General features: G+C 72.1%; 1 protein-coding gene across 3 annotated transcripts; it reads left to right on the forward strand.

Moving 5' to 3' along the window:
* The first annotated feature begins 423 nt into the window (after positions 1–423).
* On the forward strand, positions 424–11,880 carry RHPN1 (rhophilin Rho GTPase binding protein 1). Of its 3 annotated transcripts, none has more exons than XM_045860853.1 (15): positions 424–644; positions 5,116–5,226; positions 6,234–6,365; positions 6,606–6,681; positions 7,284–7,361; positions 7,728–7,852; positions 7,958–8,124; positions 8,232–8,425; positions 8,776–8,932; positions 9,021–9,131; positions 9,452–9,646; positions 10,069–10,145; positions 10,316–10,462; positions 10,581–10,742; positions 11,534–11,880. In XM_045860853.1, the coding sequence occupies exons 2-15, from the start codon at positions 5,198–5,200 to the stop codon at positions 11,738–11,740; spliced, it is 1,857 nt and encodes a 618-aa protein (XP_045716809.1). In that variant the 5' UTR covers positions 424–644; positions 5,116–5,197; the 3' UTR covers positions 11,741–11,880. The 3 variants fall into 3 exon arrangements, with proteins under 3 accessions (XP_045716809.1, XP_045716808.1, XP_045716810.1); XM_045860852.1 differs by having other exon boundaries at positions 425–644; positions 5,111–5,226; XM_045860854.1 differs by lacking the exons at positions 424–644; positions 5,116–5,226 and having other exon boundaries at positions 6,238–6,365; positions 6,611–6,681.
* The last annotated feature ends 918 nt before the right edge of the window (positions 11,881–12,798 follow it).

A 12,798-nucleotide genomic window follows, 5' to 3' on the forward strand; every position in this document is an offset into this window, starting at 1 on the left:
CAAAACCGTTAAAACCCCCATTGTGAACACTTTTGCACGAGCCTCCGGGAAGGTCCCTGTTGCCGTGGGACGGGGTAGAACCGCGCGGCGGTAACCGTGGAGTCTGCCCGGGGGCCGCGCGCCACGGCGCGTCGAGGGGGTCGGAACTGGCACAGTTCGCGAGCTTCGCGTTATTTTTTCCTCTTCCCCAACCTTGGGGCACACCAGCGCCGCCCGCGCATGCGTAGTGCGCGCCCCGCGGCAGCCGCTCGGCGTCGGGCCGCGCGGTTACCAGGGGTGACCGCATTCCCCTGGGACTTCTCGGGTGGCTGGGCGGGGCCTGGGCTCCCGGAGCCAACCCCCAGTCGCTTTCTGATTGGCCGAGGCTGCTGTCCGTCGGGGCCGCCGCTGTCGCCGACTGGGCCGAGGAAAGTTTCGCACACTTGGCTCGGGGCGCCACGCCCCTCCCTCCCGCCGGTCCTGCCACCCGGGACGAGAGGACAGTTCAGGACCCGGCGCGGCGCCCCGGAGGGACTGGCACGGGCTTCGGCTTCCAGGCGGGCGCGCCCGAGCGGCGGGCTGCGATGATCCCCGAGGAGAAGCAGGACGGCCCGAGCGCCGGCGAGGAGAGCCCCGGGCTGCAGGCGGCCGGCAGCGTCTGCAAGGTGGGCGCGCCCGCGGGGCTGGGGGGCGCCTGGTGACGGGGCTGGCGGGGGGCCCCGGAGCCGGCGAGCACGCGGGGCTGCTGATCCGGCGCTGCGTCTCCCGTCCGAGGGCAACGCAAGTCTCGCAGGCGGCCGCCTTGCACACCTCGCTCGCCCCAAGAGGGCAAGCTAGGCGATCCGCTGGGGAAACTGAGGCCGGTGGAGGGCCAGAACCCTCAATGTTTGCCTGCGCTGGCTTCTCTCACGTCTGTTCGCGGTCACGTGCGGGGCAGAGGCAGGAGGCCCCTCCTGTGTGGCTCTGGAATGGGGGGGCGGGGTGGAGCGCCGCTCTGCTTACTGTTTTCAGGACGCTCTGGGCTCCCTTCTCTGGCAGGTGCTGGGCTCTGGTCTGTGACAGCCGGGGCCCTAGGGAATGTTCTTGGGCTGGTCATTCCACGTTTCCTGAAACCGCCCTCTCCCCAGGGCTGTCTGGCTTTGCCCTGGGCACCCAGCTCTGTGTTTGGTGACACTTTGAGCTGCAGGCGGCTGAAGCCTCCCAGATACAGGAAACAGCTGGAGGATTTCACAGCTGGGGAGTTCATCCTCTCATCGCGCCCCCCCCCAGCCCGCTGCACACCCGCCCCCTCGTGAGCTCCCTAACCCCGGGCACTGCCTGTGGACTGTGGACCACTCCCAGGAGTACCGGGAGGCCCTGGGAGGCCCCGGGAGGCCCCGGGAGTGGGTAGAGATCTACCAAGTCCGTATCTGGGGGAGAGGGGGTATTCTGGCTGACTTGCTCTGTGGCCCAGAAGCTGAGTGTCCCCTGGGGTCAGCTCGAGGCTGTCCCCGTGTTCATGCTGAGAACTGGACTTCCACGCCTTGAAGCCCTTCAGTCTGGTGCCGCCAAGCAGAGGTGGCACCTGCACCTGCGACGATGCCTCGCCCCCTCCCTCTCCCGTGTCTGGCTGTACAGCGGGCCCCACTGCTCTGTTCCGCTTCCGTGTGCCTAGGGCCCAGGCCTCCCAGGGGGGACAGGGGGGTGTCAGGTGGGACAGAGCTCCGGGTTCCTGGCCACGAGATGCTGACCAGACCCTTGGAGGGGCAGGCTCCTCCCTCCTCGCCCCCGGGAGATGCCAGGTGCTGCAGCACCCCAGGGGAATGCCAGCCTGGGACCCCACTGCATGGGCGCTGGGGACAGGAGGCCCATCCCCTCGCAGACTGGCAGGGCGGGCCGGCAGCGGCCTTCGGAGAGAGCGCCAGTCGTTTCGTCTGGTCGGAGCGTCTGGGAGGCCGCTCACCCAAGATGCTCCGGAGGGCTCTGCGGACACTCCCAGGCCCTCTGTCCCACCGCCACCGGGGGCGGGGGACAGACACTGTTTCCGGCCTTCTCTCTGGGGTGACCCAGCGGTCGGAGCATCCTGGCTTGTGTCCCGACAGGGAGACCCTGGGCTGGGGGCAGGCCAGTGGGGTGTGGGCCGCAGCCCAGCCCAGCCCTGAGCGACACCGCAAACCCTCGCACCCCGCTCCGTTACATGGTCCGGTGGTTCTGGCCCCCTGGGAAGTCTAACCGCCACCCCCCTCACCCCCACCGCCAGGCTGGAGGGAGAGGCTGACCCCACACTGCTTATGCCGTCCAGAGTCAGGACGGTCGGCCAGCTGGTCTCGTGAAAGCCATGCCCGGGTCCGGGTCCAGGGCCCCTGTGGACCAGCATGGGTGGTGTCTCAGCTCCACAGGTGTCGAGAGCGGGTGTCCAGAGGGCACCCTCTGGCCCTGGTGTCCAGTGGGGACTCACCAGCACCAGGCTGGGGCCCGCTGAAGAGCGACCAGGCCCAGCCCAGTCAGCGGGGGCCCTGGGAGTGGGGCTGCCCAAGGTCTCCCAGGAGCCGCCAAGGCCAGCTCGAGCCTCAGCCAGGGTGCCGTGGGGGTCGCTCAGCCAGCCTGAGTGCCCTGGTCTGCGGTCTGTCTAGTCTGTGGGTGGTTCGGCCACTGTGTCCTGGCTCTGTCCCCCTAACCGTGTTTGGTGGGTGGGAGAGGTGGAGAGTGGGGATGCTGGGCTTTGCCCCCCCAGAGTGTCCAGTTCTTCTGTGCTCAGAGGAGGCCCCTGAGGCAGGTGGGCGTCGGCAGGTGGAGCCAAGGGCTCTGGGAGGAGGAGGAGGCGGGTCTGCCAGGCCCGGGAGCCTCTCCCTGGAAACCCATGGAGGCAGGGGGCCCTGGGGAGGGCGTGGGGCCCCTGCTGTTTGTCTCTGGCCCGTGTTGGCCTAACTGCCTCCCTCTGGCCGCCGCCCACACCGTTTCCTCCTGGGCCGCTGGGGGCCGTGGGCCTCAGGCTTCCGGGCCGCCAGAGTGGCCAGGCCTGTCCTGTCGGGGCCCCAGCAGTGAGGGGTCGGGGGTCACTTCACTCGTCCCCGCCCTTCCCACCTGAGCTGGGTTTCCGCACGGGGCGGACGCCGATCGCCCGGCGCCTGCGCCCTCGCTGCTGGCAGATCCTCCACCACGGGGCCCTGGCTCGGCCGGGGCGGACGAGCGTGAGCAGAGCTTTCCCGTACGTCCGGCAGCGCCCGGCCTCGGTGGCAGGCTCCGGCACCTCGGCACCCAGGCCACGGCGGCCGGCCTGGCCTGGCCTGGCGGGAGCGCTAGGGTCGGGGCCGCATGCGGTGCTGCGGGGCACGGGGTGGACGCGGCTCCGAGGCTGGGGCTCTCCCGCGCCCAGCACGTCGCTCCAGGGGCGCGAGACACCACAGCCTCTGCCCAGCACTGGGTACCCCCACCCGGGGCAACGAGCCGTGGCCGCTCCCCCAGGACGCTTGGAACCTGCTGGAAGTTTGCAGTCGGACTTTCCGAGGGAGAGGGGTGCAGCTGCGGCTCCCTCCCCAGAGTCTCAGGCCTCCTCCAGCACGGGGGGCGCCTGCGGAGAAGAGGCGCAGGCCGGAGGGAAGATGCAGCCGGTAGGGCGGAGGGAGGAGAGCCGTGTTTCCTCTTGCTCCCCGCTGGTGCCGCCGTGAGACCAGCCCCCCGCCGTCTACAGATGAGGGCCTGCCCGGGGTCCCATGGCGAGGCGCTCTCTGCGCCACCACTGCTGTCTCTCCCGGGGTTCAGTGGGGGGCGTGTGCCCTCCCCACAGTTATCTAAGGACCGCTGGCAGCCTCCTGACCTTCAAGTGCCAGGAGAGTGCCTCCTTCTCCGAGAAGTCTTCCCTGATTGACCTCTGTGGAGAACGCTGGAGTCCGGACACGTTGGGCCGTAAACCAAGGAGGGGTGGGCCAGCAGCAGCCTTCTCTGGGTCCGTTTTTAGGGCGCTCCCTTCTAGTGCCGCAGCAAGCGAGAGCCTGCGGGGGTCTGAGTGTGACACTGGGGGGCGCTCCCAGGACAATAAGCCACGCCCCGCGGACGTGGGGAAGACAGCAGCTGCTGCAGGGAGCCCAAGGTCTGCGACACACACGTGGACAACGTGCCTCCCTCCGGCCCGTGCTGGGGGGCAGCGGTCTGGGGGGCGCTGTGCCTGCACCCCCACTGACGGGGCTCCAGTAAGTGCCCAGGTGGACACTGGCCGGGGAAGGTGGTTCTGAGAAGTCCTTCCTGTGTCCCGGACTGGTGACTGACCACGACAGGAGCTCCATAAATGGCTAGGAAGTGGCTGCGGCAGACACCAGTGGGTCCCCTGGAGGCCCTGAAAGCCTTTTGGGGTCCCGCTCCCCTCCCCTGCCCCAACGGAAGCCTCTGGCTTCCACCCCCTGCTGCAGAGGCTGCCCCTGCGCGGCATCGCCGCAGTGAGGAGCCCACCAAGGCACAGCCTCCAGCTGCTTCCAGGGCCTTCACCTGGGCCCCCGCATGCGGGCAGGCGGGCTGGCACAGCGGCCCTGTGCGGTGAGGGGTGCCGCCGAGGCGGGCAGGGGGCAGCCAGGAGCCCGGCGACCCTGGGCTGCGGTTTGGGCGTTTGCCAAAGAGTCCCCTCCGGCCATCCGTCAGCGGGGACAGAGCCCAGCAACAGGGTCAGCGTGGGCGGAGCACCGCACGGAGGGGCGGGCCCAAGAGCCAGCCTGCAGCAACCTGCAGGCTCCGGGACCCGTCCTCCCGACCCGGTGGTGTGCCAGGGCGCTGTGTGGGCAGGGTGGGCCGCGGGGGCTCCGGAACGAAATTCCAAAGTGCAGGCGGGTGTGTGTGAGCAGTTGGCCGCCGCCTGCCCGGGGCTCCCAGAGCCGCCTGGGTGTCAGGGCGGGCCTGAGACCCGGAGCCCCGTCACGCTGCCCCGGGCCCCACAGAATCAGCCAAGCCTCTTCCTGGGGCCCCGGCCCAGCTCCGTCCCGTACCCGCCGCGTCCCTCCCGGCCCACTGCCCTTCTCTCTGGAGTCCCCTCTGAGCCCAGCCCTTCCCCACGCTCACCCACCCTTCCCCACGGGCAGGGGGTCCCTGGCCCAGCCTCAGGGCCGCCGTGCGACTGTGAGCTGCTGACAGGGCGGCCGGGCCGTGACCCACGGCCTCTCTGCAGGGCAGTGAGACCGCGGCGCAGGCCCAGCGCGGCCGCCTGCAGAGCCGCAGGGCCCGCATCCACCAGCAGATCAGCAAGGAGCTCCGGATGAGGACGGGCGCCGAGAACCTCTACAGGTGAGCGCTGGCCCCCGGGGCCCTCCAGGGGGCGGGGCGGTGCTGCCCTCTGGGGGTTCCCCCACCCCGAGCCGGGCCTGTGCTGGGTGACGAGGGCGGGGCGGTGACCCAGGCAGCGCCTGCTCTCGTGGGCAGGTCTGGGCCAGGGGCTCCCGAGCAGGTGACTGTGGCCAGTGCATCCTGCCAAGACTCGGGGCAGGCCTCCCACCAGGGTCTGGGGTGGACACGCTGCTCAGCCAAGGCCTTCACCACCCACCCAGGCCCCCAGCTTGGTGGGTCCCTGGCAGGGGCCAGCTCAGGGCCAGCCGAGGTCCGTGCTGGGCTGGAGCGGACCTGGAGGGGCCTTCCCACTGGTGGGCAACAGGGGGGCCTCTGATATGCCTGTGGTGATCAGCAGTGGCTTCTCAGAAGAGGCACTGTTTAGGCTGAGCTCCGGCAGGCAACCAGCGTCCCACGGTTGGGGACCCAGGGAAGGCCCCTCCCCCTTAGAGCAGGAGAGCTGCACGCGTGTCCTGGCTCCACACGCACCTGCATGCACTGGTGCTGTGGGTGGGGCCCGGGGGTGGCGACTCCAGGGCGGGGCTCTGCTGGGCCCCAGGGGCCCCTCCTCCTCCTTAGCAGCCTGAACTCTCTGTCCACCCCATCTGTCCAGCCTTCCCAGTGACCCACGGCCCCTCCTCTGGGCACCGAAATGCGGGCACAGAGGGTCGGACCCCACCCATCCAGGGAGATGGGCTTGGAGTCTCCCAGAGGGTGCACCTGTGTCCCGGGGGAGGGGGAGGTAGAGCGTGGCTGTGTCCCGAAGTCCCGGGCCGGAGTCCGGACCAGCGTGCAGGAGGAGGGGAGGGCATCTCACCGGCCCAGGGCCCCACTGCTGCCCCGCCCCCCCCCCGCTGGGGATGGGGCTCTGGAGCCCAGGCTGGGCGGGGCTGGGGCTGGCGGGGCGTCGGGGGTGGGGGTAGCCGGCCTGCAGGGCTGGCCCGTCACCGCAGCCTGGCCCCCCCCAGAGCCACCAGCAACACCCGGGTCAGGGAGACCGTGGCCCTGGAGCTGAGCTACGTCAACTCCAGCCTGCAGCTGCTGAAGGAGGAACTGGAGGAGCTCAACTGCAGCGTGGACGGGGAGGGGCCTGCTGGGAGGTGCGTGTGCACACGCGATCGCACGCGCGGGAATGTGGAGACGGGGTGCGATCACACACGCGGGGATGTGGAGGCGGGGTGTGGCCCAGGTCGGCGCCGGTGGGGCGTGCGTGGGTGTGCAAGGGTGCGTCTCGGGGAGAGGTGTGTCCTGTGCGGCAGGAGTGGGAGAGGTGGGCTCCGTGGCCTCCCGGGACAGCAGGGTCCGGCCTCAGAGCCTGGACCGGGTGCTTCTGGTTCCAGCGAAGGAGTCGCCGTGCCCATGATCCCCCTGGGGCTGAAGGAGACCAAGGAGCTGGACTGGTCCGCGGCCCTCACGGTGAGTGCGTGCGCGCCTGGGGGCCCGGCCCTGCCCTGGGCCTGTGGGGCCTTGGGGGCTTCCTGGTCCAGCCGCCTCGTTGAGCACGTGGAGAAACAGAGGCCCAGAGGGAGGGAGGGTCCGACCTGAGGGCCCCTGCGGCCTCCCTGGCTGTAGGAGGGGCTCTGACGGAGGGGGGGCGGGGCTTTGGAGGAGATCCCCGCTCGGTTGGCTGCCGGCAGAGCCGGTCATCCTGCTAGAGACCCCAGGACCGCCACGGGGCTCCCTGACTCACGCTCCGAGGGTCCCGCTGGCTGTGGGCCGCCCCTGCAGTCAGCCTGTGCCCCGAAAACCCACCGGGTCCCCCGTCCTCATCCGGGGCCGGGCTGTCCCGGGCCAGCTGGCCACTGCTCCGCAGGCCCAGGTCAAAGGTGCCTCGAGGCCCCTGCCTGTCAGGGGGCACGTGGTGCCTGCCCACAGGGACTAATAAGGGACCCCGAGTCGAAACAGCACCGAGTCTCTGGGCCTCCCCTTCCCTCCCCCGCTCCCCACCCCCCCACGGGCTCTTCCCCACGTCGGGCTGGGAGTTTCCGGCCCAGGCCAGCGCGTGCCCCTCCCCCCAGGAGCTGATCTCTCAGCACTTCGGAGAGGACGGCGCCTCCTTTGAGGCGGAAATCAAGGAGCTGGCGGACCTGCGGCAGGTGGGTGGGCCCCGCCCCCCGCCCCGCCCCGCCCCGCCCCACAGGGAGACCGGCCACGCCCAGTCACAGAGAGGCTCGGCCGGGGGCCACAAAGCGGAGTTCAGTGTAGACCTTCACGCTGCAGGAGTCGCCCCCTGGGGGCAGCTCCAGGGACAGCGGGGACAGGGGCCCACTGTGGGCTCCCCGCTCCAGCACCCCGGGTGCGATGTGCGGGCCCCGTGGGAGTGGGGGCTCCGTGCCTGTCCCCTCCCCAGGGACCCTGCCTCCCTCCTCGCGCCCAGTCAGTCTTCGGAGGTTCCGGGGGTGGTGTGCGTGCGCGTGCGGTGGGACGGGCCGGCCGGGGCCCAGCCGGCTCCTGCCCCGCAGGCCATGCGGACCCCCAGCCGGAGCGAGTCGGGCCTGGAGCTGCTCGCCGCGTACTACAACCAGCTCTGCCTCCTGGACGCGCGCTTCGTCAGCCCCGCCCGGAGCCTGGGGCTGCTCTTCCACTGGTAGGGCTGGCGTGCGCCCTGGGGCCTCCCCGGCCCGCGTGCGCCCCGCTCTGCGCCCTCCACGTGCGGTCGCGGAGCCCCACCCCGCCTGACCCAACCTTGCAGGTACGACTCGCTCACGGGGGTCCCGGCCCAGCAGCGGGCCCTGGCCTTCGAGAAGGGCAGCGTGCTCTTCAACATCGGGGCCCTGCACACCCAGATCGGCGCGCGCCAGGACCGCTCCCGCGCCGAGGGCGCCGGCCGCGCGGCGGAGGCCTTCCAGAGGGCCGCTGGTGAGGGCGCCCCGGCCCGGGGCCCACAGCCACGGCCAGGGTGCCGGCTGTCCCCTGGGGGCGGGCAGGGCGGCCCCGGCGCACCGCTGTGAGCGCCCCCTCCACAGGGGCCTTCCGCCTCCTGAGGGACAAGTTCTCCCACGCGCCGAGCCCGGACATGAGCCCCGCCTCCCTGTCCGCTCTGGAGCAGCTCATGGTGGCCCAGGCCCAGGAGTGCGTCTTCGAGGGCCTCTCGCTGCCGGCCCCCCCGGCGCCCCACGACTGTTTGGCCCAGCTGCGCCTGGCTCAGGAGGCCGCCCAGGTGAGGGCAGGCAGGACTGTACAGGCACCCTGCGGGGGCTGTGTCTCCTCCGTGCTCCCCAGGCCAGGGTGTCCTCCTGGCCCCTGCGGGACTGGTCGGGACCCCAGGTCCCCGGTCCCTGTCTTGGGGGCAGCGCCAGTCAGAGCAAGACCTGGGGGTGCAGACTCAGTGCCGAGCTTGACTGGGGCCGGGGGGCAGGGCTGCAGGGACCCGGGCCAGGGCGGGGGAGGGGCGCGGATGGGGGCAGGCCCCAGGGTGGGAAAGGTGGGGCTTTGGCTGCTGGGCGGGGCCTGGCTGGGCGCGGCGTGGAGGACCCCAGAGGCCCCTCCGCCCTGCCCCGTCACCGGCAGGTGGCGGCCGAGTACGAGCGGGTGCACGGGGCCATGGCCAGGCCGCCAGTCCAAGACTACGTGCCCTTCGCCTGGACCACCCTGGTGCGCGTCAAGGCGGAGCACTTCCGCGCCCTGGCCCACTACCACGCGGCCACCGCGCTCTGCGACGGCTCCCGTGAGTGCCCCCCCCACACACAGGCCCGGGTCGGGGAGGGGGCGGCAGAGGCCTGGCGCAGGGGGCTCACGGCCCTCTCTGCCCCCAGCGGCTGAGGCGGAGCTCCTGGCGCTGGAGCAGGTCTTTGTGGGGCCCCCAGCCCCATCGGAGCCCCGGCGCCCTGCGCTGCCCCAGGAGCCGGAGGAGCGCAGGAAGCTGGGTGAGACAGCCCCCTGCGGGGTGGGGGGCTGGTGGCCCTCCCCACCCCGTCATTCAGAAATCGCCCCTGCTGGGCATGTCTGGTGTCTCAAAGCTGGGGGGAGGAGTAGCCAACCCCCCCCAGCTGCCCCAGTGTGGGGGTGGCGCCCAGAGCAGGGGCTGCGGCGGGGGGGGGGCCCACCCCTGCAGCTCCTGCTGGACCTGCTCTCGGGACAAACCCAGACGCTGCCACCTGCCCTCCCCCTGTCCCATTGGGGCCGGGGAAGGGGGGCTGCGTGTGACGAGCGTGTGACGAGCGTGTGCCGGCCGTGTCCCGTGCAGGCAAGGCCCACCTGAAGCGCGCCATCCTGGGGCAGGAGGAGGCGCTGCGGCTGCATGCCGTGTGCCGCGCCCTGCGCAGGGTGGACCTGCTGCAGGCCGTGCTGGGCCAGGCGCTGCAGCGCTCCCTGGCCAAGTACTCGGAGCTGGACCTCGAGGACGACTTCTTCGAGGCCACCGAGGCGCCCGACATCCGGCGTGAGCGGCCAGGCCCCTGGGGATGCGCGTGTCCGGGGCATGGGGCGTGGGAGGTGGGGGGGGCGGAGACCCCCTCTGCAGCTGGGGGCACAGATGCCAGCGCCTCCCACACCCACGGGGTTCTGAGCCCGAAGAAGGGGCCGGGTGCCTGGGGCCCCCCCCGTTGCAGCCCCCTTGCTCTGCGCCCCCTCCCTGCACCTGATCCATGCCCCAGGGGGAGCTGTGGCCTGGGAGACACATGCCCCCAGCCAGGGACCCCCAGGGCTCCTCCACTAAGTGGGGGGCGGCCAGGTCCTGGATGTCCAAGAGGGGCCAGTGTCACCCACTCTGCTGTGGCCAAACTGCGCCCAGCAGCGTCCCAGGGGCCTGGGGGCTGGGGAACCTCGGGCTCAGTGCTGCCCCCACCCCCCTCTGCTGTCCAGCCAGGACGCACCGGAGGCCGGAGGCTCGGGCCCCCAGCTTCTCCTGTGGGAAGGCGGCTGACATCTTCCACCGGCTGGTGAGCACCTGCCCCTTGTCCCTGCCCGGCGGGGGGGCCCCACACGGCCCGGGACAGCAACCCCGCCCCACCCCGCTCCTCGGGGGTCTCTGCCCCAGGACGCAGGGGTCGGGGTGAGGGCCCCTGCAAGAGCGCCCCCAGCCAGGCCTCTGAGCCGCGGCGCCCCCCAGGGGCCCCTCTCCGTGTTCTCAGTCAAGAACCGCTGGCGGCTGGCGGGGCCCGTCCACGTGACCCGCGGGGAGGGCGGCTTCGGCTTCACGCTGCGGGGAGACTCGCCCGTGCTCATCGCTGCGGTCGTCCCCGGGGGCCGCGCTGCGGTAGGGCCACGCCCCGGCCGGCGGGAGGCAGCCCGTGTGGAGGGGGTGGGCCGGCCCGCGGCCAGGGGCGGGCGGCGTCCGCCCGGGACTCCGGACCAGACTGCCCGTGTCCCTGCAGGCGGCTGGCCTGCAGGAAGGCGACTACATCGTGTCCGTGGATGGGCAGCCGTGCCGGTGGTGGAAGCACGCCCAGGTGGTGGCCCAGCTGAGGGGCGTGGGCGCCGAGGGCGTGAGCCTGCAGGTGGCGACCCTGCTGCCCAGCGCCGAGCCGCCCGGCACAGTGAGCCCTGGGGCTGGGAGGGTGTCCCCACACCCTTGTCCCCCGACCCTGGTCCTCCAGGCCCCGGACATCCGCAGGGGCTGCCAGGGCCTTGGGAAGAGGCTGGTGTCCCAGTGTGCTCCCCCGGGTGGCCTGGGCAGCAGCCACCTGTGCCTCAGCCTTCACCTGGCAGTGAGCCCCTGCCCTGGACGCGGCCCCAGCCCACCCCACTCTGGGCCCACGCCCCTGTGGGCCCACCCCACTCTGGGCCCACCCCACTGTGAGCCCACCCCACTCTGGGCCCACCCCACTCTGGGCCCAAGCCCCTGTGAGCCCACCCCCCTGTGGGCCCACCCCACTCTGGGCCCACCCCACTGTGAGCCCACCCCACTCTGGGCCCAAGCCCCTGTGAGCCCACCCCCCTGTGGGCCCACCCCCCTGTGGGCCCACCCCACTCTGGGCCCACCCCACTCTGGGCCCAAGCCCCTCTGAGCCCACCCCCCTGTGGGGCCACCCCACTCTGGGCCCACCCCACTCTGAGCCCAAGCCCCTGTGAGCCCCTGTGAGCCCACCCCACTCTGGGCCCACGCCCCTGGAGGCTCCGGGCGGAGGCGCTGCAGCTCTGCCCCTCGGCTTTCACCCACCCCACCGTGGCACACCTGGGGGGACCCCACCGTGGGGCTGCCCTCACCTGAATCCCAGACCTTCCCCCAACACACCTGCCCCTCCTCCATCACACCCACGAGGCTGGCCACAGGTGGGCCGGGCCAGGGCTGCCAACCGACCGCCTCCTGTCTCCGTCCTGACTGCAGGGGGACCGCCGGCCGGCCCTGCGGGGGCTTCTGAGGAGCCAGAAGGAGTGCGGCTGGGAGACGCCGGCGCCGGCGAGGGCCAGCCCCAGGCCCCTCCTCGGCTGGAGCCGCAAGGCCCCGCAGGGCCGGCCTGGAGGGAGGCTGTGCCCGGCCCCTCGGCCCCGCGCTGCGGCGCCCCCACCCTCCAGCTGCCCCGGGAGGCAGTGAGGGGCGGGCCCCCCACACTGCTGCGCCCCAGCCCTCTCCAGCTGGCGGGCAGCAGGGCCCCCTCGGGCCCTCCCCCCCGGAGGACCGTCAGGCCCCTGTCTGCCGCCCAGCCCGGTGCCCAAGCTGCCCATTAAAGACAGTGTCAGATGACGAGTGTCTGCGCCCAGTGTGGGGGACCGAGTCCTGCACCCACACGGGGAGGGTCACCATCTCCCCCCTGGACACTGAGTCAGGGGCCAGAAGGCTGCTTCCCGGCCACCCTGTCCCAAGAAGGGCTGCTCCCCAGGGGGTGGGGGTGTCCAGCGGCCTGTCTTGGAGCCCGAAGCAGCCACCCCTGAGAGTGGGGGCAGGGCGGGGTGGGGGGCAGCAGTGGGTCCCTGCAGCCCGGACACCCCCTCCCCCGCCTGGCCCGCAGTGACACCTGCCGGGCGCCAGGTCCCCCTCCCCCAGCCCACCCGGCACCGCACAGCACGGACAGGGCTCAGCTCCCTCCCCGGCCTCTGAGCTGCCTTCCCACCCTTCACACAGCAGCCCAGGCAGGGCCCCAGACAAGGCCACTCTGCAGCACCTGTCACTGTCCCCTCCCTGCCTCTGCTCTCCCAGTCCCCTCCCCTGGCTCCACCCACCCCACAGCTCGGCCTGGGCACCCAGGCCGCTGCCCTGCCTTGAACCTGCCCAGAGGCCCTCATCCCCCCCCCGGCCCAGAGCCGTCACCGAGAGGTGCCCCCAGCCCTCCCCGGCCCCTGTGGGCTCCACACTCACCCCGCCCCCGTGATCCCGGCTGGGCTCCCTGGACTGTGAGTCCTCAGTGTCCCCTAGCCACACACACACACACACACACACACACACGAGGTGGCCGGTGGGGTGGGGGGGACAACGCTACCCCGAAGACCATCAGCGGACAGACTGCCCCGGGGTCCCTCAGAGCGCGGGCCCACAGGGAGGGGAGGCCGGCCAGGGGAAGCCCGCTGGCTGGCCCAGCTGCTCAGGGGTCACTGCAGCCACCAGGGGGCAGCCGCTGCCCACGCAATTGGCCACAGGAGGTGGGATCTTGGGCA

The sequence above is a fragment of the Phyllostomus hastatus genome, unplaced genomic scaffold, assembly GCF_019186645.2.
Source record: "Phyllostomus hastatus isolate PE091 unplaced genomic scaffold, TTU_PhHast_1.1 phas_scaffold_21, whole genome shotgun sequence".
NCBI classification, from domain to species: domain Eukaryota; kingdom Metazoa; phylum Chordata; class Mammalia; order Chiroptera; family Phyllostomidae; genus Phyllostomus; species Phyllostomus hastatus.

What these genes read in the sequence shown, in the direction of transcription:
- RHPN1 (XM_045860852.1), top strand. Translation starts at nt 564, where the DNA reads ATGATCCCCGAGGAGAAGCAGGACGGCCCGAGCGCCGGCGAGGAGAGC. An exon ending in ACTGGTCCGCGGCCCTCACG is followed by an intron (nt 6,682 to 7,283) that starts GTGAGTGCGTGC and finishes CCCTCCCCCCAG; the next exon opens with GAGCTGATCTCTCAGCACTT. An exon ending in CGCGCTCTGCGACGGCTCCC is followed by an intron (nt 8,933 to 9,020) that starts GTGAGTGCCCCC and finishes CTCTGCCCCCAG; the next exon opens with CGGCTGAGGCGGAGCTCCTG.